At 37.9% G+C, this 26,208-nt stretch overlaps 1 protein-coding gene across 1 annotated transcript; it reads left to right on the top strand.

Annotated features, from left to right (window-relative positions):
- Positions 1-3,681: 3,681 nt before the first annotated feature.
- LOC140243321 (transmembrane protein 106B-like) lies at positions 3,682-25,342 on the top strand. The gene is made up of 7 exons (XM_072322995.1): positions 3,682-3,913; positions 11,882-11,945; positions 15,604-15,766; positions 19,539-19,679; positions 20,824-20,867; positions 23,242-23,295; positions 23,787-25,342. The coding sequence occupies exons 1-7, from the start codon at positions 3,778-3,780 to the stop codon at positions 23,881-23,883; spliced, it is 699 nt and encodes a 232-aa protein (XP_072179096.1). The 5' UTR covers positions 3,682-3,777; the 3' UTR covers positions 23,884-25,342.
- Positions 25,343-26,208: the final 866 nt, after the last annotated feature.

Genomic DNA, 26,208 nt, shown 5'->3' with positions numbered 1-26,208 from the left:
GATACCCTTGGTAATAATAAAAGGCGACAGGCCACGCCTTTTATTAGGATCTCTTTGTTTCACCTTGTTTTTGGATATCTCAGCCATTTCAAAACCGATTTTCATCAAATAAACTTTTGATACCCCTTAGAATTGCATGCTCTTTGACATCTCATAGAGTGGTTTCTGAATATCTCGCAAAACGTTAAAAGCTAAATCCGCGATCACCTCAACAAGAACTGTAGAGTGCACACCCTTTGATATCATCTATCTCTTTAACGCTACACGATTTCTGCTCTGGACATCCCTATCTCTCTTTGATACGAGTCGAAGGTATCATGATTGTCAAAGTACAGATATAATAGACCAGGAGCTGGCTGCTGGTCAATTTACCCCATCAAGCCCAAAAGGTCTGACCCCTCAAAGTTACTGGGGCCACCCCCCTCATTACAAAACTGGGCGTCAGCCTGATACCTGAGGGCGGGGTCGTCCCCCAGGGACCCCCCCCCCAAAAAAAAAAAAAAAAAAAAAAAAAAAACCGCCCCCCGGCGGGTGTAAGTTTACCCCATGGAGCCCATGGACCAAACCTGGTCCATAAGAATGGCCTAGGGCTGTACATAATAAAAATATAAAAACTGACAAAATATCTGGTCGGGAAACGGGTTGCCAGACCAGCCCCCCCCCCTGCCCCCCCCCCCTGCCCCCCCCCCCCCCTGCCCCCCCCCCCCCCCCGGCGGGTGTAATTTACCCCACGCAGCCCATGCACCAAACTTGGTCCAATTAAAGTGCTATGGGTGTACATAATAAAAACATAAAAACAGACACAATATCTGGTCGGGAAAGGGGTTGCCAGATCCCCTCACACACACCCCCCCCCCCCCACCGCCCATAACACCCCGTCGTGGGTTTAATTTAACCAACAGCACCCATGGATCGAATTTGGCTGAGGAAAGTAGGCCCCACTTTGGGTGTGCAAAAAAGAAAAATAAAAGCTGACAAAATATCTCACTTAGAAAGAGTTATCAAACATATCCCCTACCTTTGCTACTCCCCCCCCCCCCTTTGTAAATCTAATGCAGCTTATTCCAACTGGAATTTACTAGAGTCACATAAAGGTAATGTGAGCCTGAATGTTGTGATCCTAGCACTACCTCATACAAAATAAGGAAATTGTGTTTTTTGTCAGCTAAAAACATGACAGGTTATTATGAGGTTTTAAAAAGAATCTGAGTGAAGGACTGATAGTTGTTATTTGCATGTTATTAAAGGCATGTTGATGAAAAGATAAACTTTGATTTGGTGTTGTACAACTGGCCATAAGTATTTGTGTGGTTGGTGTGAAACCGTAGTGTACTCTCAACAAAGGCTTTCTTTAAGCATTTTTTATAGCTACTTGTTTCCTATATAAGGTGAATACATTATATAAGTACTCAGTAGGCTGTATATAGAGTAAAACATGATGCAACTTCACACACATAGCTTTCAAAATCTGTTAAGTGTTCCTGCTTGGAGGTCCACTGATAGTATCCCTGTACAGTATAACATTCAAAAGGTATGTACATCTTATAACAGACCTACACTGTATTTGGTTTTGGTGTTGTTCTTTTATTTTCATATGTACTTCGACCACGGTCTGGCAACCCCTTTCCCGACCAGATATTTTGTCAGTTTTTATATTTTTATTATGTACACCCCTATAGGCCATTCTTTTAGACCAGGTTTGGTCCATATGGGTTCCATGGGGTAAATTACACCCGCCGGGGGGCGTGTTTTTTGTTAGTGTTTTGTTTTGTTTTGTTGTTGTTGTTGTTGTTTGTTTGTTTGTTTGTTTGTTTTTTTTGGGGGGGGGGTCCCTGGGAGACGACACTGCCCTCAGGTATCAGGCTGACGCCCAGTTTGTAATGAGGGGGGTGGCCCCAGTAACTTTGAGGGGTCATGTAAACGCAAGATAGCAGATTTTATGTTGCGGTTTCGTCACATCAAATAGGCCTGGCCTATTATACAGTGTACGTCCAACTTTTATCTTGCATGCCACTCGAATGTGTTGGAGTACTCCAACACAAGTTAGGCGGAAATTGTTTTGTCTTAATACCAGGAAAATACTTCCTGCTTAATGATCGTGATTGACGGGAATATGTTTTGGTTTAGTTTGAAATAGAAACCCTTCTACCTCTGTCTCTTCTGATTATGTTACCTGTAATTATCACAAGGTCGTATGCTGCTCAAGATATTGTGACAGAAAACCCCAAGAGGGAGCTCGAAACCGCAAGTAATAATTGTCACGTGACGTCTCGCGCACCGTAGATACTGTGACTGTACTGGAAAACAATAGAAATCTAAGTACAGTAGTAGTATATTAATTTGCAAAGATCGTATAATATGTGAGATGTGTAAACTGATAATGAGAATGGGTCTCGCAGTAGCGCAGTACCTCGAGTTTGAGTTATCTCCTTTGCTTGGGTTTTAAAATTTAGTATCGGATTGACCACCATTCAAAGTAGATCTATATGCCTAACAGAAGTATCCTACAGCAGCCAGCTATGGTCATGACTCCTGTCATTTTGATCTTGTGACTCTCGCACTTTGGTGATCGAGGCAGACAATGAAGCTGTAAAAGTGTAAATTTAATGGTCTTCATTTCCATTCCAGCTAACGACTAACGTTAGTGTTTATCTATTTTGATACGGACAAATCGCTCCCCAGGCGCAGGCTGTATTGGTATAATTGTGCTGCACCTGCTAAACTGGGTAAGTTGAATCTTGTGCTAATGACAATAATGTAACCTGTGACGCCGCACACTGTCTTAGGGCCTAGGGCCTAGATACCCCGTCTAATTTTTACGTTGTTTGTAATCAGATGACATCGCAGATGTGAACGGATTCTCGTGTGAATATGATGGATACCAGCTCGTGACATGATAAGTGTTCATAAGGGTAAAAGTTAGTTTATGCAACGTAATAAAGCGAGTAGCACGGCGTATGATCTCTCTGCGACACCAAGTTAAGAAGGATTTCTACCGGAGATTAGAAGGGATCACTGTAACTTGTTACTATGAAACTGTGGCTAGACGGTCTATTGTAGATACCCCATCCCCATTTACGTAGGCTGGTGAACCCACACACTTAGTGTAGTCCCGGGTATTGCAAAGTGTGTCTGTTTATATTGTGGCTGTGGTCCTCGGCAAGGTGATAAGATTTCAGAATTCTGCAGATAGACCTACAGGGTCAAATCATATTGACTGTGGTACTGATGGTAATTTTTATAGATATGATTTAGACTAATTAAAGAAAAAAAAAACTAAACGTAAACAAACGGGGAAAAGGGAAAATAAAGATGGATTTTCGTAATTAAATTTTAAGAAAAATAAAGTGTAGGGCCTATGACCAATCAATGTAACATTAGTAGGCCTATGCGATCATAAAAAAATAGGTAATTGAATTCCTGATTGTTGTAAGTATTGTAGTATTGAGAACCATGTCTGGGCTTTGAGAACATCCAACCCTTTCCATACTGTCATCAAGTTCAGGGCAGGTTTATTAACAATGTCAGCTAGAACATGGTTTCTATGATTGCTTTGTAACAAAGAACCAGTTTGAAATTAAATTCGCATCAATGTAAATTACTTATAAAAATCTTGTTGAAAATTAGAAATTTAGTTTGCAAACTCCGTTGACATTGCTGAAATCAATTAATACAGATGTTGCGGTAGTCGATGATTTACGGACAAATGACTGGACACTCTTGAGTTGACTGGGTCAGGCGGAGTAAACCCCCATAACCACCGGCCCCAAGGCCACAATGGACCCTGCATCTGAGGACAAGGACTTTAAACGGGGCTCTACCTCCACCAACAGCACTTCAAACTTTACCTATGAGGAGTTGAGCAATGGCATGACCTGTCCAACCTGTGAAGGAACAGGAAAGATTCCCAGAGGTGAGATAATGACCTGGTTCTGCCCGCTGTCGAGCGGGGCTGTTTCACTTTAAGCTCTAAAATCAGTCCTACACCAAGTTCAGTTCAACTGATCCTGGGGACAACTTTGGGATCTATCAGTCCTCATATTTTCTAGGTTTAATAGGAACTGTTTCACTTTTATAAGCCATGTGGGAGTAAGATTTAGAATATCTTGCTCTCACTTTGCCATTTTGTAGAATACGTTTTGAATGTCTGTGTGTTCTTCTTGGTTCCATGACATTTGCTCAAGGCCTATGACAATTGCTCTGATGAAATGTATTATGAATGCTAAGCCAAACATAAATTTTAACCACTATTAAATAACCCTGTCCCTAAACCTATTAAATCCTCACATCAAACTATACCAAAAACCTTACAACCCTAACTCTAACCACTGGGAGAAAATCAAACTGTAGCAATTGTTGCAGGAGCAAGCATTAATTGTGTCATCATCCTTCTCAATTACATTTGTGACCCTGCATCACAAAACCAACAAAAAGTCTCCAGACATGGATTTTTAGCTACAGACAGATTCTGAAAGAACAGATTCTAAGCTTTAGAATATAACTCAATTCAAATGGACTCCCCTAACCTACCTAAATACTGGAAGGAAAGCACACACTCTGGAAAAATGAACTGAGAAAAGAGGCTTTAAAGTACAGGGTCTATTCAAGCACTTAATCTTTCACCAAGCTGCGCAAGCTGTGTGATGAAAGGGGCAAAACACAGGATGTCAACCACCTGAGCAACAGCAATGATGGTATTATCAGATTAAGCTTAAATTGAGCATGTTTTATTAACACATTCTATCCATGATTACTGCCAACTTTCAAAGCAGTAGCATTATCCTGTCTAAAGTTATCAGACTTGAAAGTGAAGAGTGTACAAAGGATTTCAAAAAATGAAAGGGGGCCTCTAATACAAACCTGACCATTCCACTATCCCCCAAAAAGGGGTTGTACAAATACTGCTGAAAACACACTTTCCCATTGGTGATGATCCCAAACTAAAGAATAATGTAGAAGAAAGATAGCTCTTTAAGAAATTATGAAAAACTCAAGATTGACTTAGTTGACCCATTTCACCTGTTTTGAGTCCTTACGTAAAATCAAGGGGTGCGACTTTTTGTTTTGCATGGTCACATTTGATCTGAATCTGTTCCAACTTCGGGTTCAATGTTTGGCTTGATATACAGCTGTAGTTCTCATGCTAGTGAACTTTAATCAGTGCTTGGGTGTCAAGAAGGAATCCCCTGTGACATATGTCCAACAGAGGGCATAGTTGGAGATCAGTGAAGCTGAAATCTGTCCCAGAAAAGTTATCAGATGCCACAATATTCAGAACATAATACCTTTAACTGTACATTCGCAGTGAGAGATCAGTCTCTGTATCTGAATGCAGTTGCAGTGCATTGTATGCCCCAGTTATTCATAATATACCACCACCAGTGTGGAAAAATATGTGTATTGATATTGTAATTTCTGTTTTTAGTGAATATCTTTTAAAAGGAAAGTTTCCCTGCCTTAAATTAATGATAGTAAAGAATACAATTGTAGATCAAGAAAAGTTTGAAAGGGAGAAGCAATGGCAATGGGAAATGGACAAAACTTTTTAATGAAAATACTATCCTTTAGCTAAAACATACTCTTCAGGTAATTAAATGTAACCATGGTATGGCTGGCTTGGAAATTGTTCCTTGAGGAAGCTGGGAAATCACCTTAAAGGGGAAGGCTAGTAACTGATCAGTGGGAATCAGTGGAAATGCTGGGAGATTATTGTTCCAATCGTTATGGGATTCATTCAAGAGTTCATTGTATATCTATTGTTGTGTGAAAATGATTTGCTTCAGAATGGTCTCATATTCAAGTAATGTGCAGTTTAATGCTTCCAGGTTAGCGTCCCTGGTCAGTTTCTAACATTCATTTGCTCGTATCTCTGTTGTTTAAGCTCAATATTATCCCAAATTCACATATGTTGTACTTTTAACATTTGCCTTTCAAGTCCATGTCATGGTTTTGAAATTTGATGACGTTATCATACTTTAAATTGTGATTAAAAGTAAAGATGCAAAATCGGACAAGTTTACGTGTTATGTCTATGGGAAGCGATTTTTTTTAAAACCATCCATTGACTTGACAACGTTTAAGCACCTTTATCTCAGCTGATTTTGCTTCATTTCCTCTGAAATTTAAGTATGTTGTAGCTGAGACAATAAGCTGCGGTAATCATGCATTTTGTTCTTTGAAATCTTCTCATGAGGTTGACAATTTTGCAGTTTAAAACAGAAAATGAGAATGGAATGTGGACGAATCGATTCCTGATTCATCTTTCACATACATAAGTTTACGTTCCTCATATTTTCTCGTCGAGACGTATGGCCGAGTGGTTAAAGGCGCCGTCTCAGAGACGTGAGGTTGCACTCGTGCGGGTTCGAACCCCACAAGATCACGAAACAAAATACCTAGCTATTTTACTTTTTTTTTTCTTCAATGGTGTATTACACATTCGTCCATGTAGAAATTACGTTCGTATATAAACGCACCTATACACACACACACACACACACACACACACACACAATATCCCTCTGTTTTGTGTTGGAGACCACATTGCTTCGACTGCTGCAGAATGTTGCATCCTGACTCTGTCAAATAGTATGTAATGACGACAACGGAGGTGTTGTACTTTGAGCAATTGTCTTTCAAGTCCATGTCATTGTTTTGTACTTTGATGACGTCATCACACTGAAAATTGTGATTAAAGGCAAGGTATCAAAATCAGCCGATTATAGGTTTTATGTCTGCGGGACGTATTTTTCCGAAATTGCCAGAAATGGCACAGCGACCTCAGTCGTTACAAGGCCGCATTTCCTTCTAGCAATGCAATACATGTTCACGCGGCCACAATTGTTGAGTGGGCATTGACTTTTTCCCCCTGTAATATCTATACATTTTTTTTCGGCCTAAGCGTTTCCGTGGATGTCCCGTGGCCGAGTGGTTAGAGAAACCGTTTTGCATGCACGCTCAATATAACTTCAAGGTGCCTATATCACATTCTTTTCTTTGTCGATCACAGATGACCGACATCTGATGACCCCAGGCGTATCACCTAACTCGTCAGTGTGACGAGTTTCATGTCTCGTTTCATTTTGGGATTTAACCCTATTCTAACTGGGGGGGGGGGGGGGGTCAAATTGACCCCCCCCTCGACGTTTCGCGCCACGATTTCGCAACGCGCAAAGATTTTGCCGCGTCTTTTCATGACTTTTTTCATTGAAGTCTCTCGCATATTTTGAGACCAAATTTGCGACGTCCAGGTACACCGTTTTGAAGTTACCTAATGTTTTGCATATGCATGTCAACCAAAAAACAGCTCAAATTCATGATATCGTGTGCAAATCCAATGCAAATTGTGTTTTTTGGTTAAATTGATATAAATTAGATTATTTCAACTTTTAACCATCAAAATTAATCAATTCTAGTGTAGATAAGCCTGAAAAAGTGCCTGCAACAAATTTTGGCAAAAAAACAATAGAAAACAAAAGGTCGAAAAAACAGTAAAATACATAAGAAATTAACAAAACAATAAAAACAAAAGAAATTGATTTCAATTGTGCTAATTTTTTACAAGAAAATTGTTTGATGTGTCTTGAGGAATTCTGATACAAAAATTTAGTAATCCTTCAGTCTTTTTAATGGAGTTATAGGTGAAAATATGATTTCATGCACAAATTTGCATAATTAATTTATTAAAAATAGAAAGGCAATATTTTTCTATTGTATGACCATGTTATCTTGTAGTTGACATCCAGCTCTATCTTCAGGCAAAATTTCGTGGCGATCGCATGATCGGCGGCCGAGATCTGAAGGGGGAGTCAAATTGACCCCCCCTCAGTAAAAACTTGGTCTCAAATACAACTGTAGCCCAGTTAGAATAGGGTTAACAATTACCTTAAGATTGACAAACTTTATTTCATTATTTGGATCGCCACACCTTCAGAATAACAAACCTTATTTCATCTTTGGAAGTAGGAACCTGTAGAATATTGAACCTGTTGAATAACAGCACAATGTTCAGAATAACAAACCTTATTTCCTTGTAGGATTAAAGGGACTGTACAGTACCGGTTGAGGTGGGGATTCATGTTTTGAACATTCCTAAGTGAGATAATGAGAAACCTCTTATGAAATATGAAATAGCATATAATTTTAAGAAGGATTCAACATTTATTTGATGAAAATTGGTTTTCAAATGACTGAGTTATCCAAAAAAGTGATAATAATAAAAGGCGACAGGCCACGCCTTTTATTAGGGTCTCTTTGTTTCACCTTGTTTTGGGATATCTCAGCCATTTCAAAACTGATTTCCATCAAATAAACTTTTGATACCCCTTAGAAGTGCATGCTCTTTGACATCTCATAGAGTGATTTCTGAATGTATATTTCGCAAAACATTAAAAGCTACATCTTCACCTCGACCAGAACTGTACACACCCTTTAACAAACCTGTGGAATAATAAATGTTACAGGTACCTGATAAATTTGCGCAAGTAAGTGTGCCAATTGTGACATTTCTCTAGCGTAATGAATGACAATTCTCACAAAAGTCACATCTCTGTCAAACTCGGCCAACTTTCGAGGAGCCCATGGAAAGCTACGTAGTCATAACCAGTATCATGCAGCCATACGTCTCTGCAAATATGTCCCTTTTTTTTAAAAGGATTTAGTTCAGATTTGTTGCACTGGTTTCATTGCATTTTTAAATTTATTCTAAATTTTGTTTTTCGCAATGAATTCTCCCTCCAGCTTTGTTTAGCCAATTGTTATTGTGTAAAATTACAAGCGTACACGTACATGCCTGTCCCTGTGCCCTGAGTTCATTGAAGCAGAAGAAAAAGGCCTTTGTAATCACCACTTACAGTTGGTGTCTCTCTTACATTTAAAGGGGGAATGATGCCAAAATGTACATGGATTGAATGAATGCAGTTCATTAGTAGAACACATTGTGCAATGAAATTTGAGGAAAATTGGTTTATGAGTTTAGGATGATATATCTTGTTGACCATAGTTACTAGTATCAGATGGGCAATTCCATGAGATGGGTGTCATAGGGTGAAAAAATTAATTGTTATGTTGAAACTTGCCACCTCTTTTATTTTGTTAAGTATACTTCTGGGCATGTGGAACAGCCATTTTTTTACCTCCAGAATGGCTGATGTTACACTTTAAAGTTGACTTACATTTTCATTGAGAATTTCATTGAAAATGTACTTGAATGTTTGAGCTGAATCCATAGAATATAAAAGAATGGAAAGTAATTGATTTGTTGATTTTTATGATGTATTGGGTATTAGTTACTAGTTGTCAGTAAGAAAAAAAATGATCTGTATTCCCATGAGTTGGTAGAAAGCATACTGCCAAACTGTTGAACTAATGTAACATGAGTAACGGAAATACTGAAATAGTTTCATATCTTAATATTCCCTTGGATTTAAAATGTGCCAATGGAAATTCTCTTCATACTGCCTCTACCTAATATGAAAAATGGTGAAAGAGTTGCGTACATGCAATTGTATTATAATGACAGGGGTTCAAAAATTGTAACGTGAGTAACAATGTAACATGAGTAACAAGGGTGTAACGTAACAACGAAAAAATCACGAAATACAAATATATTTCTACACCAATGACAGCAAATAATTTTTGTGTGACTTGAGTAAATTGAGGGAGCATAAAGAGAGTATGGTCTTGTAAATAACCTTACATGACCTTGCTTGAATTGGTTGTTAACTAATAGGCTAAAAGGCTAAACACACTTGCTATCCAAAGAAAGCTTGATTGGCAAACTAGACAAACCAGATGTGGCCAATAATCGTGGACATTATAAGTTGTTTTTTTTTTGTTTTGTTTTGTTAAGTTCTAAGCCTTACATTACATATCTTTTCAGATATCAGCTATGGATACCTTAAATCCTTTTTATAGCCAGCTAATTTTTTTTTTAATGCTTAATGTTGTAACTTGTACAATTTTGGTAATTGGTGGAGCAAAGTGGAGCAATCATAAGACAGATGGAAATGTAATGATGCATCTCAATGTGAATGAATTTTAAGCGTAATAGATAAACAAAAATCTGTACATGTGTATCTGATATAACTTTGAGCAAGAGTTGGCCTTGTCTTTTTATAATGCCATTTTTTTTTTTTTTTGGGGGGGGGGGGTTAACAATAATCATTTCCTGTCAGCTGGTAAATACATATAATACATACGTGTGTTTAAGACATTTATAAGAATTGTCAGTGCTACAGTTCTTTATACATTATTTGGGATTATCAACCCAAAATAATGACAATTGGTTTTAAAACTACAATAACTTACTCAAAGTTAGAATTCACCAATCAGATACAAGAATAAGTTAAATTAGGTTAAGAGGTGGATCACTGTATACATATGTACATAGCAGGGCTGCCAAACTAGAGTGAGAGTTTGGAGTGAAGTGTGAGGGAGCAAGTTACTAATCAAAGTGACGGTGGTGGGGAGGGGGTTGGGGATGGTATGGAAGGGGGGTGTTTCCCTCTCCCCCTCCCCCTTTCCACTGGAGGGAAGTTCATCAATTTTTCATTTTAATTGGTGCATATAATAGATGCATACTTCAGTAAAGATTTCAACACATGCCATAGAGAAAGTGTGCCTGTGGGAAAATCTCAAATGTTTGGGCTTGGATAACTTACATATTGCACATTCGGATAATCAGGAATTTTAGGGACATTACTTTTTTTTTCTTTTTTTTACATACTGTTTTGGGGGTTAAGTGTGAGAATTCTGTTATCAGAGTTAGTTAAAGTTTGGTGAATTGCATGAGTCTCATGCTAATTGCGCAAGAGTTGGTAGCCCTGACATAGAGTGGAAAGTCCACACTGGTACCAGTAGCTGGATGTAATTTGTAGACATATTATATACTATACGTTATTTCCAAAATAGTTTACAGTTTATGACATCACGTGTTTCACTCATGATTGAAATTACTTACATTTAAGTTCCTGTGAAAGGGAATAGAAGGAGAATATTCTATTATACTGCATGAACTAGTGTCTACTACTTAATATTTTTCTTGCATTCGGTTTAAATAGTGATTACTTCGATTCTGAAAAGCAAAATGTGTGCCATATACAATATGACTGTATGACAGTGGGAAAAGTATGAAAGAGTGCGAATATTGTTTTGTTTTAGAGACAAAATATCTGTAGAGGTTAGATATGCCGTACATTAAAAGCACTTAGTTTCCAGCTAATTCTCATGATCAGTTATGTGGTAGTGATTATGAGCTAATATGTAACGTGAGTAATGTGTCACGTGAGTAACAGCGATTTTGCTATTGCTGTCAAATACATGTATTTCCAATGCTCACAAAATTTTGACCCCCTATATTTGAGTACCACAACATGAGTTATATAAATCATACAACAGTTGTTTGAAATACTACCCAGTATGAGGACACTTTTTGAATAAAGGGATGTTGGCTTTTTATGTCGTCCCAAAACATGTAACGTGAGTAACAAAAGTATTTTGTCTTTATTTCCTGTATGGATGTGGTTGGTAAAATTCTATTAATATTGCATGGTAGACTAAGGACTTGAGCATCTATTGTAGAACAGAGAGTCTGTCAAACCTTCCAGTACGAAAAATATGACAATCACAGTAGGCGGAGACGCCTAAAAAGTTGAGCGTGAGTAACGTGGAATTGCCCAGATGTATTTCACCCAGACTGAACTGTGATATGAATAAAATCACGGACAATTTGAAATGTTACCCGTGATGTACGCATCCATGTGATTACCCTTGTATGGTGTGCTCTGTTTCCTTAACTCACTCATGACTGTTCTGTATTTCTGTGATAAATTGAGGTAATGGTTCTCCTATCACTCTCTGTCCTTGTTTCTCCGTACCTCAGGAAGGGAAGACGATCTTGTAGCCTTGATTCCATTCACCGATGACAGATTGAAACCAAGGAGAACGTGAGTGGGGACAGTACCATAGATTGGCACGTAAATATAATGTGACTAGTTTCACATATAAAGTACTTTTGATGGCTTAAGATTTTATTGTACGTATAAAGTTCACTTCTATAGGAGAAAGAGAAACACTCGTGTGCTGTGAGTGAGGCAGGTTGTGTCATGGGTATAGAACAGTCTTCTACCTACTTTTGGATCTTAACTTGTCATACAGTCTACCAGGTGGATGCCAATGCTCCAGTACAAAAACATGTTCACTGTACAGTATGTGTGGTGCATATTCCTCAGCAGAATTGCTTTGCTTCCAAAACATACTCGCCAGGGAAATGAAGCATTATATTTATGTGTTCAAACAAAATGCAAACAAACAAACGAACAAACTAAGAATATCAACACCACAAACAACAGAGGTAGTACATCAGTGCAGTTCAAGATTCAAATGAGATATATATACAAATATATTATACATATACAAATTTATATTATACATCACGTGCCTTATCAGTTTTGTGCAAAGGTGATGGGGGATTGAATGAAATAGATAAATTGCAAGAGAACATCAGTTGAGTACACAAGAAAGTCAATGGGGAAGTAAAAGTAGAGGTGGGCTATAGAGGGTCAATTTTAGGTCACATTTTCAGAACATGCTCATCACACCTTAGTTTGATGACTTTGTGCCTACCGACACCATTTTTGAAAAAAAAGAACAAAAAAAATGCGAGATCTGGGGTGCCCCAGCCAAAATCGTAAAAAATCCAAGATGGCCGCCGTTACGGCTTTAAAAAGACATTTTTGGCTATAACTCAGCTATTTTTTGGTCTATTGCGATGGTTTTGGTGTCTAACCCTATGTTTGGGGGTCAAGGAAATGGACTATAATAGTGTAAAACCTAATCTTCCACATGATACTAACCTTTATTCCCATATTTAGGGTTAAATTTTCCTTGTCCTTTACCCCTACCCCACCCGCCATTTTTTGCACTTTTTTCTGTATTTTTTTTCACATCATGTTGACTACCATACTCTTAATAATAAGTTCTAGCTATCAATCTGGTGTTTTCTACCAACAATACAGCAAGAAATATACAAACAACTTATGCCTCATGCAGATACCAGTATGTGGCTGGTGCATTCAGGATGTATGGTCACTGTGAAGCCAGTGCTTATACTGTATCTGCTTTATTCATTCATTGGTGCCCAGTTCACTATCAAGAGTTTCTTCAAGGTTGGAATGGGCAGTTGGTTGTATAATTGCATTGGTTGACTTTTGATTGAATGCATTCATCATGTCATCTTCAGTAGGCAGATCAGCAGGGGCAGGGAGATTATCAGACTCTCCTCCTGTCAATAGAAGAGTCAAGTTCACCTTCATTTCCACCTCAGAAATTTGGTATCAAGACCTTATACACGTGTGGGCACATAACAATCTCGATGGGATATGAGTGCGGTATGACAGCTCTCCACGTAAAATAGCTTTGAGTTTGGTGGGATCTTGGGTAGCCAGGCATTCCTTGAGTTCGTCAGCATTGTTAATGGGCCTCCCTATGTTTTACATTCCTGCAACAGACAGCCTATAGCACGTACTCTAACTGCTTGTTGTGCTTGGGCCTCATTTTGGAATTGGAAAAAGAACTGGAAATAACTTATAAAGTCAAAAGATATTAATTACCTCAGCTTTAGGCACTTTCAGTCACATTTAGAGGAACATTCATTGTATAATAACATTTGTTTGTCATAGAACTGGTTGGATACAGGGTAATCATCCAAATGAATCATCCAAATGGTATCAAATTTCCCACCAAACGTGAAGACTCCCTTGCTTTATAAAAAAAAAACAAACAAAAAAAAACAGCAATATACATGGTAGGGAAAAGAAGGCATGAATAATAAGTGACCAAGTGGTGATGGTGAAACACCAAAATTAGGCTAAGAGATGAAAAAATGACTGAGCTATGGTAAAAATGTGTTTTTTAGGCAAGATGGCGAATACAATGTACATCATCCAGTCAAAACATTGCATGTACCTTTGTGCTGGACAATTGGCATATAAGGCTTATTCAAGTCAGCTTACAAATTTGTACACCTACAGTAGAACTGTACACTTTGACTATTGTCTAATGACCAAATGTAAATGGGCACTATCAAGCAGATACAGTATTACATATGTAGCACTGGTTGCACAGTTACCATGCATCCTGAATGCACCAGCCACATACCGGTATCTGCATGACACAGTATGTACACTACGTAAGTTATTTGTATATTTCTTGCTGTATTGTTGGTAGAAAACACTAGATTGATAGCTAGAACTTATCATTAAGAGTATGATAGTCAACATAATGCGAAAAAGATACAGAAAAAAGTGCAAAAAATGGCGGGTGGGGTAGGGGTAAAGGACAAGGAAAATGTAACCCTAAATATGTGAAAAAGGTTATTATCATGTGAAAGATTAGGTTTTACACTAAAATTATCATTTTAATCCATTTCCTTGACCCCTAAAACATAGGGGTAGACACCAAAACCATCACAATAGACCAAAAAATAGCTGAGTTATAGCCAAAAATGTCTTTTTTAAGCCGAAATGGCGGCCATCTTGGATTTTTTACGATTTCAGCCGGGGCACCCCGGATTTCGCATTTTTTTCGTTCTTTTTTTCAAAAATGGTGTCAGTAGGCACAAAGTCATCAAACTAAGGTGTGATGAGCATGTTCTGAAAATGTCACCCTCTATAGCCCACCTCTAGTAAAAGGCCCAAATTCACGAAGGTGGTTTAAACTTTAGACCATGGTACAAATTCAGACCGTGGTCTAAAATAAGAGTGAAATAAGTGTACCTTTGACAGGCACGAATTAACACACATTTCTTACTGGACATCTGTTGGTGTATCCAATCTGTCAATTGTATTTACGCAGAACAACTTTGCATGAACCATGGTTACGCGATCCTTAACCACCTCTGAATTTTGGCAAAAGTGTTTGTAAATGAGAAACAAATGGAGAGACATTCCAGCTGGCTACAAAGACTAGTCATTGTGGCATCGATGATGATAAGATAAATTGTAAAACTGTTTCTTCGTAAATGCTGTCTCAAATTTCCACTAAATAGAAAATGAGGATAAAGAATCTCGCAGAGGTCCAAATTTTTAATTTTGCATTATCAAATGTTCATTCTTACATTTAACTGAAATACCAGCTGATGGCCTGTAAATGCAGCATCAGTTTGTGTGACTGGTGATGCGTTCGAGCGCTCTCCTAAAGCGAACTGAACCGTACCGAACCCGCGCCAGAGGAGCACTCGAACGCTCCTAATGGGTACCATACTGAACTGAACCGAGCCAAAAGTGGACCACTTCCCGATCTGCTCCAAAAGGGTACCAAAAGCATACCAAAAGTTCGCATATGAAGAATGCACGTAATATACATACATTATAATACAAAGAGTTCATTCTCTTTGTTCGGAGCATCTGTAAGTAGTCTAAGCACACCAAGTGAATGACCCTCGTGCTACAAAATTTGTGACCCCCTCTAAAAGTAGCTCATGAGGTACGTTTTCTCCACAGGTGCTTGAATGCTCCAAATCTGGCACAGTACAGTTCGGTATGCTATGATTCTTCGGTTTGCTTTAGAGTGCTCGAATGCACCCTGTGTGTTTTCCCTACGCAGGTGGCTGTATGTCTTTCTCTCTATATTTGCCTGTGCTGTGGTTGCTGGCGTCCTCGTAGCCTTCCTCATACCCCGGCCGATCCTTCTACAACAGCTTGGGGATGTCCAAACAGTGGCCACCTGGTACAACACCTCCAAACCTGAAATGAAACTCACTCTGCAGGTAGAGTATATGTGCACTTGTACACCACTTTTTTTGTTGTTGTAAAGTTCCAGCCAATGATTACATAGAATTGTAACATCATCAGGTAGCACTGACCATGGTAACAATATACAGAATTTGATTATTACCGTAACATAGCAAAGGAAAAAAGAAGAAGAAAAAATACTTTGTTTCTTTGATGGGCCTACTGCTGTCACACACATAAAAAAAAACCCACCAAAATTATGAAAAACAAAGTAAAGACAAAAGGAACCTTCTTATCCAAATGGAAAACCTAACAAGCCCATACCCCTTTCCCCTCTCCCCATAGCAAGTTTCCCCCTTGCTCTCGTCTGAACCTTAGATAACATTTAACCCATAAACCTAAATTAACTTCCTACAGCCACCTTCCTAACATAATTTGATATACAAATATACTTTGCCTTGAGAGTTTCTTGTTAAAAACTATGGGAGAGGTGCACCGAGGCCAATAGTTTGAACAAGAAACTTGAAATTAGGCAAAGTATATTTGTTTCATATTTTGGATCAAAAATTCAAACTCAAGAAGGGGAAATGGGGGGAAATGCAAAACGAGAAGTTGTATGGTGGATGCAATGTTGTGAAGGGATCCTACATTGACCATAAGAAGCATGCAGCAGCGCACGATGTCAGAACTGCATGCTTTGTGATGTTAGTTAAAAATGTTACATTTTAAGTGTGACGCACTGTGTGAAGCGATGCGCAATGTCAGAATTGTTTTTATGACGTCACAATTGTTTTGTTAGAAATTGATGCATTTCACAGAGTGACGGTACGAGCAGTGCGCAATGTCAAAATTGCTCTGTGACGTCACAATTGTGTTAATAGAAATTGTTACATTTTACAGTGACGGGTACAAAGCTGCACACAATTTTAGAATTACTGTGTGACGTCTTTCAACCAATCACCAGAGGATAGATTTTTGATCCAAAATATAAAATGTCCTATTTTCTATTCTCTAGTCCCCTTTTTGTCCCCGCCGAACGAGTTCGAGCAGGGGACTATGAAACGGGCTCCGTACATGTGTGTGTCCGTGCGTCCGTGCGTCCGTCCGTCTGTGTGTCCGTGTGTGCGTCCGTATGTGATCAAAATCTTCCATTTGCTACTTCTCTGTCATTTATGAGCCAATTTTGATTCTGTTTGCTTTATATGATAGCACTATGTGGGAGCTTTGAAACGTCTACACTGAATTTCAGTTGTGACCTTTGACCTTGACCTTTGACCTATATTGTACATTTTGCTACAAAATGCTACTCCTTCGCCATTTCTAACCCGATTTTGATTCCGTTTGCTTTATGTGATGGCACTAGTTGAGGGCTTCAAAACTTCTACACAGAATTTTGACCTTTGACTTCTTTGACCTTTGACCTTGATTTTTTGACCTGTATTGTACATTTTGCTACAAAATGCTACTCCTTCGCCATTTCTCACCCGATTTCGATTCCGTTTGCTTTATGTGATGGCACTAGGTGAGGGCTTCAAAACTTCTACACAGAATTTTGACCTTTGACTTCTTTCACCTTTGACCTTGATTTTTGACCTATATTGTACATTGGCTACAAAATGCTACTCCTTCACCATTTCTAACCCGATTTTTTATTCTGTTTGCTTTATGTGATGGCAATAGGTAAGGGCTTCAAAACTTCTTCACGGAATTTTGACCTTTGACTTCTTTGACCTCTGACCTTGATTTTTGACCTGTATTGTACATTTTGCTACAAAATGCTACTCCCTCGCCATTTCTAACCCGATTTCGATTCCGTTTGCTTTATGTGATGGCACTAGATGAGGGCTTCAAAACTTCTACACAGAATTTGACCTTTGACTTCTTTGAACTTTGACCTTGATTTTTGACCTATATTGTACAATGGCTACAAAATGCTACTCCTTCGCCATTTCTAACCCGATTTCGATTCCGTTTGCTTTATGTGATGGCAGCAGGTGAGGGCTTCAAAACTTCTACACAGAATTTGACCTTTGCTTTCTTTGACCTTTGATCTTGATTTGTGACCTGTATTGTACATTTTGCTACAAAATGCTACTTCCGGCGGGGACATATATTACGCACCGCGTAAATTCTACTTTTCCTTGTTCCTATCCTGCATCTGCCCCACCCTTCCTGTGAATGCACACATACACACACACACACACACACTGGAAAATTTATATATATATTATTCATATTTTTGTGTTTGCATTCATGGACACAAACATACATGTTTGCAGAAGCAAATATGACTTTTTATTGATTCAGTTTATATCTATTCTGATGATAGTAGTATGATTACCTCAGCATGAGTTCATAAGCATGTCAAGTACAAACTAATTTTGAATTTTGATTTGTTTTGTACTTGTCATAGTGTTAGGGGAACCCATGTACTACATGTATCTGATATGTGTTGCAAAGTCACATACCTATGCATAGATCCGTGTACCAGTTCCTGTAGCACATAAGCGAGATTACTTCAAATTGTGGTGAAAGGAAAATCACTTGCTATTGTACTTTCAATGTGCAGATTTGTCGTAAAATGAATGTCCTTATTCAAATTTCCTCGGAGTGCTGTTCAGTATAAACCCCAAACTCTCTGCAACTTGAATTGATCAAACAATGAAAACTTTAGCATTGTGCAACATGCTTTACCATTAATAGGGGATCTAACTAGAAAGACACTCGGAGAGTACAGACCTCTGCCAAGCCAAGAACTCATTTCCGTCCATACACGCATGCAATTTCCCAAAATATAGAAGCTGTTTGTTTACATCATCAGCTTCCAGCTGCGCGGCTCCCGATCATGTGCTTTTAGTAGAGCGCGTATTTAAACCTCCAGTGCGTGCAGTGTGAACCCCCAAGTTCATTGACCTTATATGCTAAAAGATAAAAAGTCCTTCAAAAATCCATAAAAATATCCAGATCACTACCAAAATTTAATCATCTGTTCCTTGTGTCATTATCAACTTTTTGTGCAAGTTTCATTCAAATCCGTTCACAACTTTTTGAATTATTTTGCAAACAGACAAACCAACGTCAATGATCATGTAACCTCCTTCCTTGGCGGAGGTAGATGTGTGTGGTTGTGAATGCCCAGCTTCAGGAATAGATCTTGGTCCAATACAGGGTATATGACCATGACCAGTACCAGGTCAACAGTAGGTGTGGGAGGACGGAAATGTGTTCCGTGACGCAACACATTGCGTCATCACATTACCTGCATAAAGTGTGAGATCATAAAAAAGAAAAAGCATGGAAAGCTAACAAGTTTGGCAATAAACTTGTGCATCTTTCTAACTTCTTTTGGGGTTATTTGCCTTAAATAAAGTAGGGCAAGTTATGTGGCGATTTGAAACTTAGCATCTGGTAAGCTCTTATCTGTCAAACTCCCCCCCCCCCCTCAAAAAAAAAACAACAGCAAACAAACAAACAAAAAAACAAAAAAAACAAACAAGCCCAAAAACCAAAACCAAAAACAACCCCCCCCCCAAAAAAAAAAAAAAAAACCCAAAACCCCACCAAAACCAAAACACAAATAGTTATTTTTTTTTCATACATTATATGGCTGTACCTTGGCTTGCCCATATAAAGACAGAGATCATAAAAGAAGAAAATTGTCTGTAAAGCCAAGTCATGGCAGTGTTGACAGATGATGAATTGCAAATAACTATTTGCACATTAACACATTAAGGTTTACAGTACAGAAAATGAGTCAGAACATGTTTTGAATGAAATTATGAAAGTGATCATTTTTGTGTTTTCCAGACGGACTTTGAGGTGTACAACTACAACTTCTTTTCGCTCACTGAGCAGTCAATGTCAATCATGGCCAGATGGAGTGAGGAAGCAATTGGAACAAATGTCACTATGCTGAACACCACCACCGGTGGTAGGCAGAGTCATCAGGTATGTTGTGCACCTTCTCCTTGTCTTTCTTCTTACTTCTTGAAGAAGGAGCAACCTAATTCAAGGAACAAACCATGCATGTGAAGGGAGAGTTGAGTTTACCTCAACAGAAAACAAAGAGCAAATAAAGACCCACAGAACAGTGAAACATTCATGGCACTTTTTGTGTAATTGTGGTAGGAAACCCCCTCCCCCAACTAAAAAGTATGGATTGCTAAATATACATATTTTTTTCTAGTGTGTGTTAGCCAACACATGTACAAGACTTGTGCTGGAATGACATCATTCCCTCGCATATCATACCATAATTATTGCCAATGTATCAGTCCAGTGAAAGGAGAAGACCCAAAAGGTGAGTTTGTGTTCTGTTATGTACAATAACTTTCTCATTTCTTGTCAAATTTTGAGAAAAGGATTTTTTTTTTTTTCTGTTCTGTTTGTGTGGCTTTGGTTTCTTTGTTTTTATGATTTCATTTCTTTTTTTTTTTAATGATGTCATTATCGTGTACAGAAAGCCCTGTTCTAACAAGCTTGCCTATGAAGTACCACTTTCAACAGAGTGTATTTTGCAGCCCTGATTTTCCATTTCTTTTTACCTAGTCTCTTTTTAGTACGATAACATGGCACCTGTTATAGCACAGTAAAATCTGTAGTCAAGGTGACCTTGTTATATTAGAATTTTCCTGTAGCTTGTGAATGTACATAACCTTGACAGAACTCTTCACGTGACAAAGATACAGCCAACAACCTTTGATCAGAAATTTAGAAATGAACCTACCTTTTTTCCGCATCTTTTGAGCCAGGGAAGAATAACATTGTTTTCATTCAAATAATAGGATTTGTTTAGTCTCATGTAAGGTGATATGATTTGTCCTGTTTCTATATTTATTTTATCTTTGTTACAGGAATGAAAATGATGTAAATCCATTCAGTGAAAAGCACTCCCCATTGTATCAGGGAATTTTCTTCAGTAGCAACTGACTTCAATGTGATGAACAATCTTGTGTATCAGAGATAATTCCTTTTATTATATTGATGTTATTGCTGTGTACTTTGGTCTCACTTCATAAATTTGGTTTGTGATCTGCCACGGTAGTTAAAGAATGAAATTAACTGTCCATTTGTATTTACCCTTGTCTGACAGTTTTCAGCCAATGTGACCGTTACAATAACAGAGAGTGTCTTGGTGTAAGTATCAGAGTATATTTTGTCTTTGATAGGCTTTAAGATGGATTACTGTAAAACCAAAAATATTCACACCATTAGTTTTTTGTGAATTAGAGCCATTGACCTTTTTCACGGCATGAAGTTTTTGCAAATTGCCACTGGCATTCAATGCATAGTGTGGACAAAAACTTTTGTATGCATTTTGATTTCACGAATCTTGGCTCATCGTGAAAATCTCAAAAATTTTATGCATGCAAAAATGTATGGTTTTCCAGTATTCCTCATGACCGCTAATACCTTGATGTTTTCAAAGAAATGTAGCATGCACTCAATACAGACACTTGCTGTGTGACAGTATCAGTGTCTAGAAATGTTGGTCGAGAAATTCATTTTAAAGCATAATACATTTTGTACGTCTGCTCTCTTTAAAGCTGCCACTGGCAGCGCTACAGGTGTATGCATGTCAGCTAACCATGCACAAACTTACTTCACAGTCCAATCAAGTCCCTCCAAGAACTCTCAAGATTACCCCTTAAATGACCAGCACATCAGAGTGTCATTGCATGAGAGCATGTCATAGGTTGGGTCAACAGACATAAGAGGGACATACAGGGACTTTGGACTTTCCTCTGAAACTTGATCAAGAGCCATTTTCTGTTTTCAGGGGCTCTGCTGGGTGCGCATGGCACCAATAGTTCATAAGAGTCAATGATGCCCCTCACCGAATCACATGATATGCACAAATGCAATGTCAGTGGATGACAGATAGAGCTTGTGTACATCAAATTGCTCTCTTCTGAAACATTTTATCAAGGTGCCGCTTAAGCGCTTAATGACTGTTTTAGTGATGCAATGCACTTTAATTTCACTTCAGCAAATATCCAACAATTTCGTGAAAAAGCCCCAATGCAATGCAATACCCAATATTTGATCAAATTAAGTTCGTTACTCCAGTGTCTGTAATTGTGTGAATGATCTTGGGCTGTTTATTCAAATGATTGGGTTTTATTAAGTCCTTGACTTACAAGTGATTTTCTTCATCATTTCCTGTACATTTGGACATTTTGGGAAAGTAAAATTCATGTTCAGGCAAGCGTTCTGCAACAATTTGATAATCTACTTGCCCGTCTGGTCAAGTGGTTACAAAAAAAAAAAAAAAAGGTTATGCAGCACTCTGACTTTATCATATAGTTGAGCTATGTTCTTCAGTTCTAATAAGAATCATCCAGCTATCCTCTAGAAGTCAGTACGTGTATGCTATGACAGAGCTCATAGCATGAACTTATCAGGAGAACACTAGCCCAGTAGCATGTCTCTCCTTCTATATAATTCCTCTCCCCAAAACATTATTTTTGTCTGTTTTGAATATGTGTGTCATCAAGGTGCATATCATATCATGGGATATAAATCTGTTTTGTTTCTCCATCCCACAGAGCATAACAGAGAATTTCAAGTCCTAGATCAAAAAATATATAAAAACTCTTATCCATGCACAAGTTTGCACTTACTGAGAGACAGGAAAAATACATACGATATCAGTCATTCAAAGTAAAAATCTCAAAATTATTTACATGATGAAACTTTAATCATCCATGAATAAAGGAATGTAAAAACATTGACTTTTATTCCATTGATGTTTCATGGAATTTACACACTGCAGTTTATTTCACCAAATGATGTTTATACATAAGGCTACCTTTGACAATGCCTGATGAGTTATAGAGAAGCAAAAAATAGAATTCTATTGTGGGTAATGACCGCTTCATCAGCCATAGCCACCTGCACAGTATCCACTGTGAATCTTTTCACATCTACTGTTGATCTGTTCATTTTTACACGTAGTCCTGAGTATTTGTTGGCAGGTGTCTGTGGTAAATGCGTGATATAGGATGATTTTCAAATTTTCACATTTGAACATATATAAATTAGTTATACTGGGTACAGAGTTTGAGGATTTATAATGATTGGGATGAAAAATAAGAATGTTTTCGAAGTTTATAGCAAATTTGCAATGAACAAGGATGATGACATGGCAGCCTCACCATAAGAATGCATGAGATGTGGCTCAAGGAAGCAGCACAAAAGAAGAAGGCATGCATAGATTACACACGGGTGAGGTTGCAAGCATGCGGTATTGTAATGGAATGACACTGCTACATTTCTGAGATATGTGAGGCTCCTATGTCATCATCTTTGTTCAGTGTAATTTGTTTAAGGTTTTTGAAAGTACTGTTTCTCTGCTCAAGAACCACAATAAATTCTACAAATCTATACATGAAGCTGTTGATTTATGTACTACATGATGTGAAATTATGAAAATCGTCCGGAATGCCCCTTTAATGGGCTAAGATTAAGTTTGTTAAAGTTGTGTTCATTCTTGTCTTTCTTCTTACAGATCGCACTGTGTTGGAACAGCAACACCAAGTCATTTGATCTACATGCAGTTCACGTGAGTGTGGATATGCTCAAATTTTCAGGCCTCCAACCCAAAAGAGGCCTGAAGAATTCTGTTTTTAGGTTTTAATAAATCTCATCATATTTTAAAAAAATTGTACAATGGATTTTTTCTTTTTTTTTGGGGGGGGGGGGGAGGAGTACACAAGTAATCTACGTACTTGAAGGGTCAGATGCCCTGATTATTTTTGTTTTCTTTCCGCAAAATGCTGCAAGATCAAATGTTGCAGACTTTTGCTAATTGTGGAATTTTTGTTTTAACAAAGAAAATGGTGTGGCTGTGAATTATGGGGTAGATTTATCTCATTAAGATATGAATGAACAATATTATTAATCATTAGTGCAGTATATTGTGTGTTGTTTTCTTTCTCCTTTCTTGCATTGAATTACATAGAATACACTGTATATGCCTATCTATGCCAACTGTCTGACCTGGACTGTGTTTTTAAAACCTGTGTTCCAATTTTTTTCTTTCCCGTCGTGAAGGTCTGAATTCCAGTATCATTTGATGTCTCAAGACCAGCAGGAAACTGACATTTACTACAAGGCTGTAAGCTGCTCACCTCTTCCTGGCCCATCGTAGCCCCAGATGGATCTCCGACTTTAGCTTCGTGATGATTCCATGTATGCAGAGGAAATTATGCAGAGGAAATCAAAATTGGCCTGCTTAAGACTATGAGAGACATCTGCTCCTTGAAGCATCAACATTTTATGAGCACTATATGGGATTTGGAAAATTGGATTTTGAAAAAAAAAAATCAATACTAACAGTCACTACTAAGAAAAGAAACAAAACCATAAAAGGAAAATAAGTGACAAATAAAAACACATTGTATCCTCCACCAACAGTTAAGGTGCACTAACACTTTCACTTGTTTTGTGAGATGTCAACCATCAAATAGTTTTCAACTTCTAGATGTAGTTGGAGGGGAATGTGAAGGGTGGTGGATTCATTAACACCTGGCTAGTTATGGGTAATTATCCTGTTCGTTGTGGCCATGAATTTCATCCTGTTTTACAGTAATGTCAATATTTTTGGTGAATACATAAGGAAACATTTTCTAGGGCAAACTTACAAGTTTTTGTATCAGGCCAATTTTGCATACATATACTAGTAATGTTTTTCATAAAGAACATGGTTGTACGAGATTCCATGAATGTTAATAGGCCCAATCGTGCATTATCTCCAAAATATGAAATGTTGTTATTTTTCATGACATGATACATGATTTATCTCCCAGCTCCTTTCAAGGCCAAACCAGTGTTAGCAGAATGCTAGGAGCTTTTTTAGGAAAGTCTGGAACATGCCATCTGGTTTTTCATAGAGAGAGAGAGAGTAAAGTTAAAAGATTAATGTCTTAATATGTGTGATTACACGGTGACAGTCATGCTGCCTATTTATGCGATTCAGCATATATTGATCTAGCTTTATTTGTATATGAGCTTTACCAACTTAACAGTGTAACAGGTTTTGAAATTGGTCAAGTTATAAGACTTAAAGTTGCATTACAGCATTTATTCGCTGTAATTTGCAATTTTATGGGTTCTCTTTCAACATCAGCCACTTTGGCATTCAGTCGTGGATGTGTAATTCCAGCATTTTTTGTTGCATGTAGGCTACCCATAAAGGGCACTATGAAAAAAGTCTTAATATTCACTGCATGTTTCAGCTTCCATTAGCCAGAAGTACATGTTATATTTTGAATTATAACCTTTAAATTACACTTTATAATGTGCCTGTTTGCAATTTGGGGTTAATGGTAGTCCAAACACATCTTCAGATTTTGATAACCCAGAAAGAGTGCTTTAAGAAAAAAAAAAAAAAATTGAGTGCTTTATGAAGCTTTCGGTTGCTTCACATTTTATAGGTATCTTGGAGTAATAAAAGCCAATCAGCTCAGCAAGACTGTAGGCTCCTAAACTTACAGTGGCACTGACACTGACACTGGCACATGAAGATAGGACAGAATTAGCCAATAAATCGTGCAATAAGAACGTAGGAGAGGTTGATTGGGCATGTGTGTGTGTGTGTGTGTGTGTGTGTGTGTGTGCGTGCGTGTGTTGAGGCAGTGAATGGGGGCGTTTAGCTTGGTAATACAGATGGGTCATTTTTGTTTTAATTTTTGTTCACTCTGCAACGCTCATGTATCTGACCATGGTGAGGGTGCTCATTTGTAAATTGTGTGTGTCTGTGTGTGTGTGTGCATTTGAGATAGAGAGAGAGACACACAGATGGGGGGGGGGGGAGAGGAAGTTATGAAAGGAGGGTAGGTAACAATTTTGAACGAATATTAACAGTTGCTTGATTTACCAGCAACCTCTCACAATAGATTGCTGTGTCTTCGTGGGTATACATTTTTTATTTTCATGATAAAGAAGTGTAGATTTGTCCATATTAATAGCATAGCTGCTTGTATTGTAGGTAAATATCAGTCTCCCATGTTTTGTGTTAATTATTACAGTCAAAGTTTGGGGTTATTTAAATTATTATGTAGGCCTATCAATGCAGTTTGTGAATGAAATAGCAAACATTTGAATGTAGGCTCATTTACATGTACATGTATACTTAGTCGCTGACAAGATTTATATTAGAAATGAAAGAAAGATATTCAGAGGGATTAAGGTTCAGATGTGAGTTTCTTCAATTTGTCTCCCTCTACAACTCACATCTGAACCAAAAGATTTATATTCTTTTGTGATTGTGTATGATCTAAACCTGTATTTTATTGGTTAGTAGCTATTGTATATACACTCGGTGAAAAATAAAGATCAACTACAAATGATAAGTTAAATTTATACACCACACAATTTCCATGCATGTTTATTCGATATAGACTCTCTTAATAAGAGTATGACGTTTTAAAGGGAAGGTAAACCCAAAGAGCAATGTGGATTGAGTGAAAGCAGC

Source organism: Diadema setosum, chromosome 20 (genome assembly GCF_964275005.1).
Source record: "Diadema setosum chromosome 20, eeDiaSeto1, whole genome shotgun sequence".
Lineage (NCBI taxonomy): Eukaryota > Metazoa > Echinodermata > Echinoidea > Diadematoida > Diadematidae > Diadema > Diadema setosum.
This window is presented reverse-complemented; position numbering and strand designations above follow the sequence as displayed.

Bases quoted from the DNA above. Each gene is read 5' to 3' on its own strand.
- LOC140243321 (XM_072322995.1), top strand. From the start codon at position 3,778: ATGGACCCTGCATCTGAGGACAAGGACTTTAAACGGGGCTCTACCTCC. The intron at 20,868-23,241 runs GTAAGTATCAGA...TTCTTCTTACAG, and splicing joins ATAACAGAGAGTGTCTTGGT to ATCGCACTGTGTTGGAACAG. The intron at 23,296-23,786 runs GTGAGTGTGGAT...CCCGTCGTGAAG, and splicing joins TTGATCTACATGCAGTTCAC to GTCTGAATTCCAGTATCATT.